The sequence below is a fragment of the Gossypium raimondii genome, chromosome 11, assembly GCF_025698545.1.
Source record: "Gossypium raimondii isolate GPD5lz chromosome 11, ASM2569854v1, whole genome shotgun sequence".
Taxonomy (NCBI): domain Eukaryota; kingdom Viridiplantae; phylum Streptophyta; class Magnoliopsida; order Malvales; family Malvaceae; genus Gossypium; species Gossypium raimondii.
The window spans coordinates 13,667,948-13,685,691 of record NC_068575.1 but is presented as its reverse complement, the minus strand read 5'-3'; the positions used below and the strand labels follow the sequence as shown (position 1 = coordinate 13,685,691).

The 17,744-nt window shown below is 33.9% G+C and overlaps 2 protein-coding genes across 2 annotated transcripts; one reads left to right on the top strand and one right to left on the bottom strand.

Moving 5' to 3' along the window:
- Positions 1 to 1,605: 1,605 nt before the first annotated feature.
- Positions 1,606 to 2,501, bottom strand: LOC128034933 (germin-like protein subfamily 1 member 7). Its single transcript, XM_052624397.1, has 2 exons — positions 2,306 to 2,501; positions 1,606 to 2,172 (listed from the first exon to the last, which is right to left on the bottom strand). The coding sequence occupies exons 1-2, from the start codon at positions 2,427 to 2,429 to the stop codon at positions 1,619 to 1,621; spliced, it is 678 nt and encodes a 225-aa protein (XP_052480357.1). The 5' UTR covers positions 2,430 to 2,501; the 3' UTR covers positions 1,606 to 1,618.
- Positions 2,502 to 15,520: 13,019 nt separating this feature from the next.
- Positions 15,521 to 16,569, top strand: LOC105804557 (germin-like protein subfamily 1 member 14). Its single transcript, XM_052624428.1, has 2 exons — positions 15,521 to 15,675; positions 15,852 to 16,569. Exons 1-2 carry the CDS (start codon positions 15,546 to 15,548, stop codon positions 16,403 to 16,405), a joined length of 684 nt encoding a protein of 227 aa, XP_052480388.1. The 5' UTR covers positions 15,521 to 15,545; the 3' UTR covers positions 16,406 to 16,569.
- Positions 16,570 to 17,744: the final 1,175 nt, after the last annotated feature.

Genomic DNA, 17,744 nt, shown 5'->3' with positions numbered 1-17,744 from the left:
CTCCACTAAAGGCCTCAAAAACTCAAAAAACGGCGTCGTTGGGCTTAGGCTTGTTGCGGCGCTTTTCAAAAAACACCGCTAATGCTTATTTTTTGCGGCGTTTTCCAAAAAGCGCCGCTAATGCTTGACCTTTAGCGGCGTTTTTAGAAAAGCGCCGCTAATGCTTGATTTTTAGTGGCGTTTTTTGTCCAAACGCCACTAAAAGCCTGTTTTGGTGTAGTGATTTATGCATAATTTGAGGGGAGAGAAAAAAAAGCCAGAGAAATTGCAAAGGGTTTATATAATTTTGAAGGGTGTATAGATGATTATTGAATTTTGTTTGTAAACCGTAGTTGTAGTTGAGAAACTAATGAAATAATATTATGTTAGATCCCAATCAATTTTCAAAGGAGAAAAAAAAAACAACAAAAATTAATACAATAGTCAATCGTAGTGATTGCTAGTACAAATCTCTAGGGAAGAAAATCTCGAACACACGAACGGAACTCGAACAGAAAAAGAAGAAATAGGACAAGGCTCCATGGTGTGTATCAAGTCAATATCTTTAAGGTTATATTAGCCCCCACCTATCTTCGGTGTGCAAATGAGTTTCAAGCAAATTAACCTCGAGGATACAATGAAGCCAATGACTATTTGCATTTTGCACTGACAAGAATAGTCCACTACACACTGAGCAATATTTAACAAGAAACTCAATTTCTACAAAGGAATTTTGTAGTTTTACTTTATAAAATAATCTAATAATATTAGAAAATGAAGGAAGAAAAGAAAGAATATTAAAATTTGTTGGTGTGATTTTCAAATGAAATCTCATTCCTATTTATAGGAATTTTCATGTCTCTTTATAGAGGCATCTTTCAATAGGTGTCTTTCCGAACAATAACGTCTTTAAAATAAACATATAATTATTTATTTAATATTATAATTATTCAAATAATATTATTGAAATAGTTATAATTCTTTTTAGAAAATCAAATAATATAACTTTTGATTAATTACACCCATTCATTTATAATTATTGGAACACTATAAATATTTGAAAATGTTGCGTTGATTCATTCATTTCCCTAAACAAAGGTCTGAAATCTAAACTTAGAACTAAAAATAAATTGTAATTGCAAGACTCCATATCGTATGATGAAAATAATATTACGAGAGGTTACAATATGTATTGGAACACTTATAGTTATTGGAACACTATAAATATTTGAAAACGTTCTAGTGATTCATTCATTTCCCAAAACAAAGGTCCGAAATCCAAACTTCAAACTAAAAATAAATTGTACTTGCAAGACTCCATATCGTATGACGCAAATAATATTACGAGAGGTTACAATAAGTATTGGAACACTTATAGTTATTGGAACACTATAAATATTTGAAAATGTTCCAGTAATTCATTTATTTCCCTAAACGAAGGTCCGAAATCCAAACTTCAAATTAAAAATAAATTGTACTCCATACCGTAACTAAAATAATATTACTGAGAGGTTACAAAGGTACATGAGAAACCTCTTTATTTTTATTTATTTTTCTTTCAACTAAATTCAACGTGAAAAACAAGTTAAATATCATCCAAACAATTAGCTACTAAGGTTCGTGGGTTTAGAAGTATCCCCTAGTTGTTGTCCCACCAGAACCGGGACTGAAGTTGTTTAACGATATTTTGATCCAGCTGGAAGGCCTTGGCAAGAACATCAGGATTGATGGCCGGGTCAGAGCCAAACACTGCATTTGCAATAGTGATCACCCCTGGGTTTTGGCTACTGAGAGCAGCAAAGGCAACCGCATTCGTACTCCCTATGTTGAACTGGAAGTGAATCATACCTTCGGGGAAAACGAATACATCTCCGGGGTATAGGACTTTGGTGAAGAGACGGTTATCCGTGTTCGATGTGACAAAGCCGACGGAAAGTGTGCCCTCCACAACGACTAGAATTTCAGTGGCACGAGGGTGAGTGTGAGGAGGGTTTAGGCCACCGTAAGGTGCATAGTCAATTCGAACAAGAGATATGCCAAGAGTGTTAAGTCCAGGTATTTGTTGAACATTGGCTGGAGTGACCATTGATCCTACTTGGTTTGATGTATTTCCAGGAATGTTGAGGCCAGGCAGGAAGAAGTCTTCTGCGGTTGCAAGCTTGGGGTCCTTGCAGAACTTGCCATTAACGAAAACTGCATAAATGGAAACAAAAGAGTTTACTACTTGGACACTTGTCCAATACTTGTACTTGCTATATTTCTCCACTTTTAAGAGTCGAAACGAATATATTGCAAAGATGAAATTTCAAAGAATTAAAGAACACACCACCGTCTTTAGTATCATTAATTGCTACACAGAAATCCTGAAGAGGGCTGGGATCTGAAGCTGAGACAAGTTTGGAAGCCAAAGCCAAGAGGACAAATGCTACAAGGAATTGAACACCTTTCATTGTTGTAAGCAACAGTCCTGAACCTGATCAAATTGAGCTTCTAAGATTTGTTGCTTTATGAGGGGTGAGAAATCTGGTTTCAAAGCATGTCCATTTATAGATAGTAGTCACTGAGCAGGTCCATCGTCATTTTATTTCTTTAACAATTCCGTTTTAAAAAGGAAAATAAAAAAAGAGGTTTGCCAAGTCTGAAGTGATTACTGGTTCTTAAAGAAATCTGAAGGAATCATTCTTCAACTACTCTACACCCTCATCCTCATCGAACTGGTCGTTTTTACATACCCAATATCGTCTTAACTACGCTACTGACTTTGAATGTATATATATATACACAATTGATAAGCCTCTAGCAGTATTTCAAAGTTGCAGTGCTCCTATATATCCATAGAATGGTGAAAACTATATGCAGATTACATTTAATGCAACCGGGCTTTTATGAAGATGTCCATGCACGTGTATATTCAGAGAGATATAAAACCACAAGTATTGAATCATTCCGAGGCGCTTTTCTTGCAAATACTTCTTACTTAATCAAGCTATTTTATTTGAATTAATTAATAGATGTTGAAGCTGGTTAATAAGCCGGCCTGGAAAAACAGTTTCTCTAATTTTTTTTAAAAAATAAAATAGAATTGAGATCACTAATTGCAAAAGGAGATGATAATGAGGGAAAAAGATCATGTCAAAGGTTTCAATAGTTAATCTCCCTCAACCCACAATGGCAGTCTCTTTCACACTTTAACCAAGCCCAGCTGCTGGCACTTTATGTTTAAACACTGCCAAATGGCAAAATGTTTCCAACTAGGATTATTGTTAACATTATTTTCATTGTATCTTGCATGAACAGGGTTGCCTGCCCGCAGCCTTAGCAACCTTGGGTATCTCCTAAGGTCAACGTTCGAATGGATCAAGTTGTATTAAGTACTACAAAAGACATAATTTAATTACAGATTTGACTACTTCGATGACAAAGATACTGATGTAAGCATTGGAAGTGGGAAGAGACAAGGGTAGTAGTTGAAGAACAATTCATCAGAAATGGAAAAACATAGACTAGCTCAAAGACTGTAATGTATAAATAGTCATGTTCTGCAGCAGAGTTCCTCATCCTCTCCAAAGCAATCAAAATTCCATTTATCACAATGAAAACTGCCCATTTCATCCTAGTATTTTGTCTCTTGGCTCTGGCTTCCCTATTTGCCTATGCATCTGATCCCAGTCCTCTCCAAGATTTCTGCGTAGCCATCAATGACCCCAAGGATGCTGGTAAGTTTTGTTTTTATCTCTTCTTCTTAAACTTGACCTTCAAATAAAACATTCTACAATTTTATGTACTTTTAAAGGGTAAGAACCGAATTGGCAAAAAAAATTGTAAATGTTGAGGGCTAAAAAAGTTGTTTTACCTTTGACAATGTTAACTTTAACGGCAAAAATTAAACAAAGGGACTAAAATTTTTTAAATAAAAAAGCGCAGAAATTTAAAATATAGGGACTAAATTTTAAATTTTGAAAGAGTACAAGAACCTTTGACATATTTAAATTTAAATATTAGAAAGGGAATGACAAACGGATATAAAATGCTAATGTAATTAGATAAAATTGTAAAGGATGTCCAAACATGCCTAGTCACTTTGATTTAATCCAGAATTGGAATACATCTGTCGAAACTATCTTTTGAAAAACAAAAATATTTTAGGTTGTCGACCTTTTAAAAAAATTAAAATTGGGAGTCGCCACCAATCTTTATTAGGGTGTGATTGGATCACCTAAAAAAACGGCTTCGGTCTACGAGTTTTAGAAAAACGGATCCAGGAGTCAGTTACGTATGAGGAAGGATTAGCACCCTCGTAACGCCCAAAATTGGTACCTAGTTAATTAATTAATGTCTTAAGGTCGAGAATTTGGAAAAACGTAATCCTTAGCAAAACTTAAAAGGCTACGTATTAAGACCCTTATTATTTCAGAGAAAGAAGATACCACACCCAATGCGTTAGGGCACAGCATTCTAATTTTCCCCAAAAATGAATTGGGCCAAAATACTTGTGCAATAAACCTTTAAAAGAACATCCACTTATCCAAGATTTAAGACATCACACCCAATACGTTAGGGCACGATTCCTCTAAAATCTCAAACTCGGAATATTTCATTTACTTTAAAAGAACATCCACTTATCCAAGATTTAAGAAATCACACCCAATACGTTAGGGCACAATTCCTTTAAAATCCCAAACTCGGAATATTTCCTTTATTATTTTTAAAAAATCTTCATTTCGAGAAATCAATGTGTCACATCCAATACGTTAGGACACAACGTGTTGAATTCCCAATAATGAATTCTTATTTTTTGATTAAAGAGAAATGCTCGATTGTTAGACTTAACGAAGAAAATCGGAACCTAATACGTTAGGGCTCAATTTCCTTGAAAATCCTAAATTCAAGCATTCTCTCAATTTTGAAAAGTTTGAAATCGAGTAAAGAATGATGTGATGCTATATTAAATATACAATGCAATAATAAATGTTACAATGGCCTAGAAATAATATAAATAAATGAATAAATAAAATCAATATACATAATAAAAATAATCACATACAAAATATCAAATAAATCATAAAACAATTCTTTTTAACATATAAACGAAAACATGAATTAATAATCGAATGAAGAAAATAAACAAAATATAAAGAATAAAAGGCACATAATATATACATTGAAATTAAAAGCCATACACATAATTTACATATGTAACTTTGGATTAAAATTTATAAAAGCGAATATATAATGCATTTGTGAAAATAAAATATAAATTATAAAGTAAGTGTTAAAAATACATATATTTGAGCATTTTAAAAAAATAAATATATTCATATATATATATACAAGTATATAAAAAACTGGTTAAAAATATTAATATGTATACATACATATATATACAAAGATAAATATAACATATATAGATTATAAAAAATAATTATATATAAATAAAATAAAATAAAAATAATTACCTCATATTAAGAAAATAAATATGCGAAAAATATTAGTTTTAAAAAATATATAAATACGCACATAGAAACAAGTATACATATATATATAGCTAAAATAATAATAATTACATATGAAAATAATAATAATAATTACATTAACAAAATTAACTAATTTTAACAAAAATATAAAAAGGATTAAATTGAACTACAAGTAAACAAATCTGGGGTAAATCTATAAATAAATAAAATCTGGAGGACTAAATTGAACGAGCGAATTACATAGAGGGGCTGGAAGGGAAATTTTCCCTTCTCCTCTAAAACGGTGTCGTTTAAAAGGATTAAATTGGAATTTACAATAAATAAAAGGGTAAATTAAAAAAATAAAGAAAACTTAATTACAAAAACATTAAAAGGCGGAGGGGCTAAATAAAAAAATAAATAAAATTCGCAGTGGTATCACCTTCTCCCTTTTTAAAATCGTAAATAAGTAAAAAAAAATAATCGAAAGAAAAAAATAGTAAGCCACCTTTAAAAAACTGCTAATCGTTCTTTTTTTATTCCTCATCCTCTTTTCTCTTTTTCTTTCCTCCCCCTTAAATTTGAAGGGAGAGGCCTCTATTTATAGTTGAGACTCCTCAAATCCAACGGTACAGATCAATTACATCAACGGCTGAAATTAAAGGGTATCTACAAATTAAATCTCTAAGATTACAAAATCATATCTTCTAAGATTACATATCATATCTCAGATTGCATATATCATATCTAAGATTGCATATCATATCTAGGATTGCATATCATACCTAAGATTGCATATCCTCAAAAATTATGTTTCCATATGTGAGCCCGGGCTAAAATTGGGTATTACAGCTGCCCCTCTTTGCTCGTTGTCGTGTAACAGGAATGGAGTAAAGACTTTAAAAATGCCCAATTTTGCCCGGTCTTGCTGGAACATGAAACTCTTCTTCTTCAAGTAGCCTCATTCCTTCCTACTGCATCTTCAAAAGTATAGGAGCTAGTGCTTCAATCTATTCCACTGCAACTGCAGGGAGATAAGACTTAGAATCTTCAATCTATTCCACTGTTGCCCAGGGAAGTAGAATTACTGGCTTCAATGTACTCCACTGTAACCATAGGGAGGTAAAATCCGCCATCTTCGATCTACTCCACTATTGCTTAGGGAGATAAAATCTGAAATCTTCAATCTATTCCACTATTGCCCAGGGAAGTAGAATTATTGGCTTCAATGTACTCCACTATAACCACAAGGAGGTAAAATCCGCCATCTTCAATCTGCTCCACTACTGCTTAGGGAGATAAGATCTGAAATCTTCAATCTATTCCACTGTTGTCCAGGGAAGTAGAATTACTGGCTTCAATGTACTCCACTATAACCACAGGGAGGTAAAATTCGCCATCTTCAATCTGCTCCACTACTGCTTAGGGAGATAAGATCTGAAATCTTCAATCTATTCCATTGTTGTCCGTGGAAGTAGAATTCGGCTTCAATGTACTCCACTATAACCACAGGGAGGTAAAATCGCCATCTTCGATCTGCTCCACTCTCGCTAGGGAGATAAGATCCAAATCTTCAATCTATTCCATTGTTGTCAGGGAAGTAGAATTACTGGCTTCAATGTACTCCACTATAACCATAGGGAGGTAAAATCCGCCATCTTCGATCTGCTCCACTACTGCTTAGGGAGATAAGATCTGAAATCTTCAATCTATTCCACTGTTGCCCAGGGAAGTAGAATAACTGGCTTCAATGTACTCCACTATAACCATAGGGAGGTAAAATCTGCCATCTTCGATATGCTCCACTGTCAATGCAGGAAGGCAAGATCTGCTATTTCACTGATCTGTTCTCTGTGGAACATGACCTGTATAATGAACCTAATTATGCCTAATGATTTAGGATGGCATGATCAAAATGCATCAAATGCTCCTAACTAGACATGTGTGAATGGTGTTTGCATGAATGCAAAATTTTATTTTTCCGAGAATGATCCCGCTTAGGTCGTCATTACTCAAGTTTATTAAGGCTTTGTGGATCGACGTGCTACAACGCCGTCTTGCTTGATGGCTTTTCGAAGAAACATTTAGCCAGGTTGCCCCCCAGTGTGAACCTCCAAGTTTAATCCATTGGGGCGCAAAAATTCATACCATCGTTCTCCCACTGTAACCCAAGAGTATATGACTTTTCTTCAATCCTCTCCTATCACAATTCAAAGATACAGGATCTAAATCTTTCTAGTCTCTTACACCATTCCCAAGGTGTCGTACCAAAGGCTCATGCGCAACTGAAGGCTCTCTTCCCTGAGGTAACCTCTTTCTATTGCCTGATGATCATTAATTGCTTGTTGACCTAGGCTTTGTCATCAACACGACATCTAATTTTTTGACAACAAAATCCAAAAAGAAAGTCCTAGTTTAGACTGTTCCTTTTCAGATTTCCAACCTTTAAACCCGGTGCGTTCTAAATAATAGTCCTGATTCAGGCTCTTGTATTATTTAGAAACTTCTAGAGTAATATGCAAAACTTCCTTCGTGAAAGTTTTATTAGTCCATTGATCATTATTCTAATGCACTGTGCTTGCAAAAAGAACAAAACGATGGATGAAATAGGGATAATTCTGAGCATAGCTTGAAATAAATAAATTATCAAAGATAGTAAAGAAGAATAACAAAGAGATTAATTGGGAATACGTATCTTGGAAACGAATGAAGTGTTCCGAGAATAACAAATTTAGTGTAAATAATATGAATATTGGGTGCCCCAGATATCGTAGCTTGAACTTCTCTGTACAAACTTTTTTTTTTGAAGATCCATCTGAGTTTGACATGTGTTTAGGAGATCCACAGTACTCTGCCAATGCCCCAAGATGTTGCCTACCTTTTCTTGATAATTCTGGTATAACAAGATCACCACATGCCCCAATCTGGTTAAAATTTGAGTTGCTCTAATCACCTCGTGCCCCATTCTGATCAATATTTGAGCCGCCCTTTTCGGGTTTTCAACTCAAATCCCCTTTGGTCTCAAAGTGCCCTTTGCGGGTTTTCACTTTGGCCTCTCCATTTTTCCTTTTTTTTTGTTTTTTTTTGTTTTTTGTTTTTTTTTGTTTTTTTATTGAATCTGAACTCATAGGATTAGACAAGTCTTCGTTATCCCTTTCGATCAGAACCAATGTAAAATCTTCTTTGTGATCAAATTTCTTTGATAGAGCCTTTTGGGGCATAATTTTAACTATGATGAAAACTTTGGATCTTCCTCTTCAATTAATATGAAATCCAACAACGGAGAAATGACAACTTGACTTCAACGGGCTAAACCATTATGAGCCAAAGAAGAAGGCATTGCCCCGGCAAGGAATGCATCGTTCATGATGTTAATCTTGAACATACTGTAAATTTTTTTTTATATTGCATTGTTGTTCAGATTACAATGTCAATGCATACCTAAGCATGACCATACGAAGACATCTTTGAACTCTTTGAAGAACTCAACAAGGTTCTGCTTCATTTCTTCGGTTATGCACGTTCCCTTAAGGTCACAATCTCCATTGTCTCCTCATGAGGTAAGATTTCATTCCTGTTCAACCATCTGTAACAAGTCTGAAAATAGGCCATAATCTATGCCATCTTTAAAGTCATGAGATCCCTATAAACACAGATCCCACTAAAAGGAACTTCTAAATCCGTAACAGCATCACTCATGTCGTTGATATCTGGGGACCCATAATAGGTACCAAAGAATATACAAAAGAATGTATGAATAATCATTTGTACAATTATGAATGAATGGAATAATATGGAAGAAGATCCGAAAGAATGAAAGTATAATTATTCGAAAAGAATGAAAGAATATTGGCTTAAAAAATGAATGCAAAGATGTATTTTATTAGAATAACAACGTTCAGACATGAGCCTATTTCATAAAGGAATTCTTATTGCCTCTAGGCTGAAGGCAACAAGTGTGTTTTAAACATTACTCGAGTAATCTCTAAATACTATAGGGCTTCTTCCGCGTCTAATTATTTAAAACACTCCCAAGTCTATAAGGGCAAAAATCTGATAAGGTCTCTTCTTCAGTTGTTTCATCGTGAACACTTCTCGACACCCCTTCATATTCAATCATGACTGGGTACTAGATGAACCATCTATCTTGACAATACCCATGTTGATGAATTTTTCAACTAGCTTTTTGAAGGTAATGCAATTTTCTATAAAATACCCTGTAATTCCTGCATGATAATCACATTGTGCACTTGCATCATACCATTTGGGATACGGGGGCTGTGGAGGCTTCACATGTAAAGGAGCAACAACATGCGCATTGAATAAGCTTTGATACAGCTCCTTGTACGACATTGGAATTGGCGTGAACTGGAGCTTTTCAGTACCTGGCTTTACACCTAATTCTTGTCTTGATGAACCCTGTTGGTTAGCAATCAATTTTCTGTATGTATTCACGCTGTTCACCTCATTTCCCTTTTCTTTTGAGGCTTGTCTTCTGTTATTTCCTCCAGCATCAATCTTTCCGCTCCTTATGGCACTTTCAATCATTTCACCATTCATGATTATGTCAGAAAAGCTTTTTGTCACACTCCGTAACATATGTGTGATGAACGGAGCTTTCAATGTATTTATGAATAACATTCTCATTTCCCTTTCCAAGAGCGGTGGCTGAACTTGGACGACGACCTCCCTCCACCTCTGTACATACTGCCTGAAGCTTTCATTTGATTTCTTTTCCAAATTCTGTAAGGTGATTCTATCAGGAACCATATCTGTCACATGACTGTACTACTTTATGAATGCCTGTGCCAAATCTCTCCATGAATTCATCTGGGTACGGTTCAATCGATTGTACCACTTAGATGCTGCCCCTGTGAGGCTATCCTGGAAGCAATGAATCAAGAGTTGGTCCTTATTGACATAACCGGTCATTCGTCTGCAGAACATGGTAATATGACCTTCGAGGTTACTGGTTCCATTATATTTCTCAAACTCTGGCATTTTGAATTTGTAAGGGAGCACTAAATCCGGAACCAGACTCAATTCTTTAGCATCCATCCCATAGTAGCCTTCTGCACATTCCATCGCTCTAAATTTCTCTTCCAGCCATTTGTACTTTTCCTCTAGCTATTTTGGCAATTCATCATTCATTTTTTCCTTTCCAGCCGTCTCATCGAAATCAGGAATAGCAGGATTAACAAAGTTGGCTCCGGGGTTAGAGCCTGATCCTGCTTGGAGATTCAATAGCGTTGCAGCGTCACTCGGAGGATTAATGGTAACAGAGGACCTACGCGGGTATATCTCAACTTGTTGGGGGGTAAAGTCTGGAGGATAAACAGGTCCCTCATTGTCTCTTTCTTCATTATTGAGCACAGAGCCTTTTCCTTTATCAATTCCTTTGTTGAACCATTGAGTTAACTGAGTCATCATACTCCCTTGAGATTCTATCATTTTGTCTATCATTTTTTGCTGCTCATTCATTTGCTTTTGAAGTTGCTCCTGCATTTCCTTTTGGGATTGTTCTAGTCTTTCCATCCTTTGATCCATATCCTTTAGTTTTCAATCGAGTACCGTAGTAGTGTTTAGTAGGGTGGTTGGTTTCCAGATTAACTGAGGAATGATTTATATCAATTAGAATCTTTTAGTGGAATTTAATACATATGATATCATGTAATGTGAATGCATGCAATGAATGCATAAAGAGATGTTGATTCTGTTTCAATTCCATTTAAAGAACTTTACTAGAAAACAAATCTCTTTACATAAAATGAATATTTATACAGCCTTACCCTCATAGGCGAAGACATTCGATCTTCTTCTTCATTCGAGCGTTAAGATAAATCTCATGAACTCTTCAAAAACGTCTCTTCTATCTCCTTTTTGCTCGATCCGGGCCGTAACTTATTGTTCGCTCATCCTCGTGATGCTCATTGGCTTCTCTTTAAGAAGGTTCAACAGTTCTCAAATAATCTTTGTGATCTTGAATTCTTGGGCAACGGAGCCATAGTCCTCCATTAAATTATCATCCTTCTCTTATCATGTGTTCTTGGACCATATTCGGACAACCATATTGTCATCCACTTTATCAAGAAACCCATTTTCTTATGACCAGCTCTCTATTTAGCAATTGAACATGAATCAACACCTCTTTTATAATGAAATGAAATGCCATGACATGTAAATAAAACCCGAAAAGTCAATATCATATAAACATATAATATAATAGTAAAATTCCTACTCGGATATCTACTAGGGTTTAGTATCGTTCTACTTAGGGTGGATTCCTAAGGTTCATTATATGAGGTTTGGCTTCTAGAGTAAAGGTACCCGAACCAGCAGATTCCTCAATCCTCACCCATTATAGGCTCATATGGATCAAGTTCGATTCAGGGGAATACATTTCCCTATGGCTACACGGAGATGAAAATCTCACGAAGACATAGGTACGGATGTATCCCGAAAGCAATCCACTACCCTACACGAAGGTGAAAACCTCACGAAGGCATAGCTTCTTACTCCCACTTAAAAGGGTAAAATTGTTCAACTCATGAAATGTATAATGCAAACAATATTTAAGTGATAAGATAATGAATGCGAAAGGATGTCATGAAGTTTTTAAAAAATATTTTTCTCGACCGTAAGACAAAAATTAATCAACTTTGTGGCTCGACTCTCTTTTTTTTTAAAAAAATGTCCCCAGCGGAGTCGCCAATCTGTCAAAACCATCTTTTGAAAAACAAAAATATTTTAGGTTGTCGACCTTTTAAAAAAATTAAAATTGGGAGTCGCCACCAATCTTTATTAGGGTGGATTGGATCACCTAAAAAAACGGCTTTGGTCTACGAGTTTTAGAAAAACGGATCCGGGAGTCAGTTACGTATGAGGAAGGATTAGCACCCTCGTAACGCCCAAAATTGGTACCTAGTTAATTAATTAATGTCTTAAGGTCGAGAATTTGGAAAAACGTAATCCTTAGCAAAACTTAAAAGGCTACGTATTAAGACCCTTATTATTTCAGAGAAAGAAGATACCACACCCAATGCGTTAGGGCACAGCATTCTAATTTTCCCCAAAAATGAATTGGGCCAAAATACTTGTGCAATAAAACTTTAAAAGAACATCCACTTATCCAAGATTTAAGAAATCACACCCAATACGTTAGGGCACGATTCCTCTAAAATCCCAAACTCGGAATATTTCCTTTACTTTAAAAGAACATCCACTTATCCAAGATTTAAGAAATCACACCCAATACGTTAGGGCACAATTCCTTTAAAATCCCAAACTCGGAATATTTCCTTTATTATTTTTAAAAAATCTTCATTTCGAGAAATCAATGCGTCACATCCAATACGTTAGGACACAACGTGTTGAATTCCCAATAATGAATTCTTATTTTTTGATTAAAGAGAAATGCTCGATTGTTAGACTTAACGAAGAAAATCGGAACCCAATACGTTAGGGCTCAGTTTCCTTGAAAATCCTAAATTCAAGCATTCTCTCAATTTTGAAAAGTTTGAAATCGAGTAAAGAATGATGTGATGCTAATAAATATTATAATGGCCTAGAAATAATATAAATAAATGAATAAATAAAATCAATATACATAATAAAAATAATCACATACAAAATATCAAATAAATCATAAAAACAATTCTTTTTAACATATAAACGAAAACATGAATTAATAATCGAATGAATAAAATAAACAAAATATAAAGAATAAAAGGCACATAATATATACATTGAAATTAAAAGCCATACACATAATTTACATATGTAACTTTGGATTAAAATTTATAAAAGGAATATATAATGCATTTGTGAAAATAAAATATAAATTATAAAGTAAGTGTTAAAAATACATATATTTGAGCATTTTAAAAAAATAAATATATTCATATATATATATACAAGTATATAAAAAACGGTTAAAAATATTAATATGTATACATACATATATATACGAATATAAATATAGCATATATAGATTATAAAAATAACTATATATAAATAAAATAAAATAAAAATAATTACCTCATATTAAGAAAATAAATATGCGAAAAATATTAATTTTAAAAATATATAAATACGCACATAGAAACAAGTATATATATATATATATATATATATATATATATATATAGCTAAAATAATAATAATTACATATGAAAATAATAATAATAATTACATTAACAAAATTAACTAATTTTAAGAAAAATATAAAAGGATTATATTGAACTACAAGTAAACAAATCTGGGGTAAATCTGTAAATAAATAAAATCTGGAGGACTAAATTGAACTAGCGAATTACATAAAGGGGCTGGAAGGGAAATTTTCCCTTCTCCTCTAAAACGGTGTCGTTCAAAAGGATTAAATTGGAATTTAAAATAAATAAAAGGGTAAATTAAAAAAATAAAGAAAACTTAATTACAAAAACATTAAAAGGCGGAGGGGCTAAATAAAAAAATAAATAAAATTCGCAGTGGTATCACCTTCTCCCTTTTTAAAATCGTAAATAAGTAAAAAAAATAATCGAAAGAAAAAAATAGTAAGCCACCTTTAAAAAACTGCCAATCGTTCTTTTTTTTTTCTCTCCTCCTCTTTTCTCTTTTTCTTTCCTCTTTTCTCTTTTTCTTTTCTCCCCCTTAAATTTGAAGGGAGAGGCCTCTATTTATAGTTGAGACTCCCCAAATCCAACGGTACAGATCAATTACATCAACGGCTGAAATTAAAGGATATCTACAAATTAAATCTCTAAGATTACAAAATCATATCTTCTAAGATTACATATCATATCTCAGATTGCATATATCATATCTAAGATTGCATATCATATCTATGATTGCATATCATATCTAAGATTGCATATCATATCTAAGATTGCATATCCTCAAAAATTATGTTTCCATATGTGAGCCCGGGCTAAAATTGGGTATTACAATATCATATACCTAATCACTTGATTTTGACTGGGTAAAGTCTGTATATTCGATTTTGTACAACATTGGATAAGCCTACACCAAATTTACCACATTCTTAATATATCAAACTCTTTGCTATTGCATCATATCGTATTTGTTAGTTCATGGCATTGCTGACTAGCAATAAACTTGTATTAAACAAACCGGTGTGATCACTCAAACTAATATGATTCGAAGTCTGTGAGGTAACTGAAGCCTTGAAGTTTACTTTTCTGTACTAGGAAAAATTCAAGTCATTAATTAGGCTTAAAAATATTTTATTACAAAGTTGGCAACAAATTGGATCAGTGATTAATTCAAAGCTCATTTTTGGGTAATTGCACTGATCAACAGACTTGGAAAGTTTCGCTCTTGCATGCATGTTTCATTGAACTTGCAAGAAATTGACAATGTTGTGGATGTGATAAGCACAGATGTCAGTACAAATGAACATGCCAGAATAGACTATGTCAACTAAGATTGTATAACATGTTGATTACAGACACAATCAGAAGCCTTTAATCAAGCTTAAGTTTTTGTCTCCATAGCATTTCCTTGATCATGCTAACTAAAAGATTGACCGAGTTCAATTTTACATACAAATCTACCGGCTGCTTGCAGCAACTCCAAATCTAAATTAAATTATTCACACTATTTGAATAAAAAATTACATATATATAGATTTCTTTGCATAAGGCCAGATGGAATTATTTTTGAGTTCACATTTGATGCAATATAAATATTTGAAAGAAGTATTTTACAAGAAAACTTTCTTGTGACTAGCAAATTATAAGATAATTGTATTTTCAGCACCTACTTTTCCCCATCAACTTTAGTCTGAGAAGGAAAAGTCAAAGCCTGGATAAGAAAATGTTTAGAACTGCGAGTGAATTAAGACCAATTCCACGACATATATTGCAATGATGTACGAGGAGAACAGAACTAGAAAGTGTAGTGGTTGAAGAATGATTCACCTCCTAATAAGAAATGACTAATTGTGAAGGCAAACGCCTAGTCTTCACGTACTTGATGAAAGGCAAATCAGGACGAGTTCTTTTGTTTCAATGCCTATATATAGACCTGTTTGCCATGCAGGATTTCCCACCCTCTCCCAAGTAGTAGCATACATTTCGTGCTTACACATCAATTATGATGAAACGACTTCAACTTTTCGTTGCAGCTTTTGCCATCTTGGCCTCCAGTTCCTTATTAGCCTCAGCTTCTGATCCCAGCCCCCTGCAAGATTTCTGTGTAGCCATCAATGACACCAAGAATGGTGGTACGCTATTGTTATATTATGTTTTGTTTCTCAGTACTCTTTTGTTGACTAGTATCTTTAAGTCCATAATTATGCAAGACGCTAGAGCCTTTTATCCGAAGTAACAATTTCTTCATAAGAATTCATATATTTGCATGGATTCACGATATTGACTAACCTTAGTTTATTTCATGCAGTGTTTGTAAATGGCAAGTTCTGCAAGGACCCAAAGCTTGCCAATGCAGAAGACTTCTTCTACTCAGGGCTTAATATCCCTAGAAACACCTCAAATCCGGTTGGATCAACTGTGACTCCTGTCAATGTGGCACAAATACTGGGACTTAACACTCTCGGCATATCTATAGTTCGAATTGACTATGCTCCATATGGTGGCCTAAACCCTCCTCACACGCACCCTCGTGCAACGGAGATCCTTGTGGTTTTGGAAGGCACACTTTATGTCGGTTTCGTTACATCCAACACAGATAACCGCCTCATCACCAAAGTCCTAAACCCTGGTGATGTGTTTGTTTTCCCTGTCGGTCTCATCCACTTCCAATTCAATATCGGGAATACCAAAGCAGTTGCATTTGCGGGTCTCAGCAGCCAAAATCCAGGAGTTATCACGATTGCAAATGCAGTATTTGGCTCTAACCCTCCCATTAATCCTGATGTTCTCACTAAGGCCTTCCAGTTGGACAAGAATATTGTTACCTATCTCCAATCCAAATTTTGGTGGGACAACAATTAGTTCATTTAAATAGATGGGAATAAAATTTCTTCAATCATAAGTTGTGATTGTTTTGTTCTAAATAATGTGAGTTTTTATTAATAATGTGCCTGAGCTGATGCTTATGGCATGGTTTCTAGTTTGCTAGTGTACTTGCAATGTTAAGAGCTAGTGACTTATGTTTCCATGTTAAGTTTTTTCTGTCTTGCATTTTGTATCAAGATTTACTTTCGATACTTGCTATTTTTTTCGATAGGGATTATTTTAAATTGGTGTTACAACCTCCCACTTAACATATCACGTGGTGTTTTCGGTGTCAATACTTTCTTGTAAGCTATCATATTAGGTCATTTTTGTAAGTTATATTTCTAAAAAAATTATGTATACTTTATTGCTAGAATTATGACTCATCATAGTATATTTATAATTAATTTAATCATTTTTCTACTAATTTTTTTATTTATTAAAAAATTATACATTTTATAATTAACCAATTTTTACTCATTATTATTTATAATTATTAATTTTTATTGGTTAATAAATCGTGGGTGAATCTTATATATCATATACATCAATTAACTTATACTAACAAATGGTTGGAAAAAGCAGCCCTGGACTTTCTCCCTAAGAATTTGGATTGAGTTTAAATCCTAGGACCATTATTGTTTGGAAAGTTTACCTGAATACTAGCCCCAACCCAAGCAAAATTAGGCTAAAACCTTAAAATCAATTAAATTACTATATTTGTATGTCAAAAATTTTAGAGTAAATTATATTGTTAGTTACTCTAAATTGGGCTTGTCTCTAATTTGGTCACCCCAATTTTATTTTTTTAATTTGGTCACCCAAAAAAATTTATCAAATTGGTCACTCCACTAATAAATGGTAACAGAAGACTAATGGTGCATTTATACTAAAAATTTTGGAGTCAACAAAATAGGAACTACCCCTATTTAGAGTGATTAATAGGTAGTTTACTCAAATTTCGGCGTGACTAAGGTGGAAATTCACCACTAATAAAGGATGTCCAAACATGCTTAGTCACTTTGATTTTATCCAGAATTGGAATATATCATGTCGAAACTATTTTTTTGAAAATGGGGTCGACTTTAATTTTGAAAACAAAACGAATATGGAGTTGCCACCAATCTTTTTAATGAGGTGTGATCGGGTCACCTCGAAAAATAGTTATTTTTATAAACGATTTGATTTATTAAAACAACAATTTTGGTCCATGAAATTCAGAAAGATGGGTTAGGGAGTCGGTTACGTACGAGGAAGGATTAGCACCCTCGTAACGCCCAAAAATTGGTACCTAGTTGATTAATTAGTGTCTTAATGTCGAAAAATTTGTAAAAAT

What these genes read in the sequence shown, in the direction of transcription:
- LOC128034933 (XM_052624397.1), bottom strand. Translation starts at nt 2,429, where the DNA reads ATGAAAGGTGTTCAATTCCTTGTAGCATTTGTCCTCTTGGCTTTGGCT. An exon ending in TAATGATACTAAAGACGGTG is followed by an intron (nt 2,173 to 2,305) that starts GTGTGTTCTTTA and finishes CCATTTATGCAG; the next exon opens with TTTTCGTTAATGGCAAGTTC.
- LOC105804557 (XM_052624428.1), top strand. Translation starts at nt 15,546, where the DNA reads ATGATGAAACGACTTCAACTTTTCGTTGCAGCTTTTGCCATCTTGGCC. An exon ending in CAATGACACCAAGAATGGTG is followed by an intron (nt 15,676 to 15,851) that starts GTACGCTATTGT and finishes TATTTCATGCAG; the next exon opens with TGTTTGTAAATGGCAAGTTC.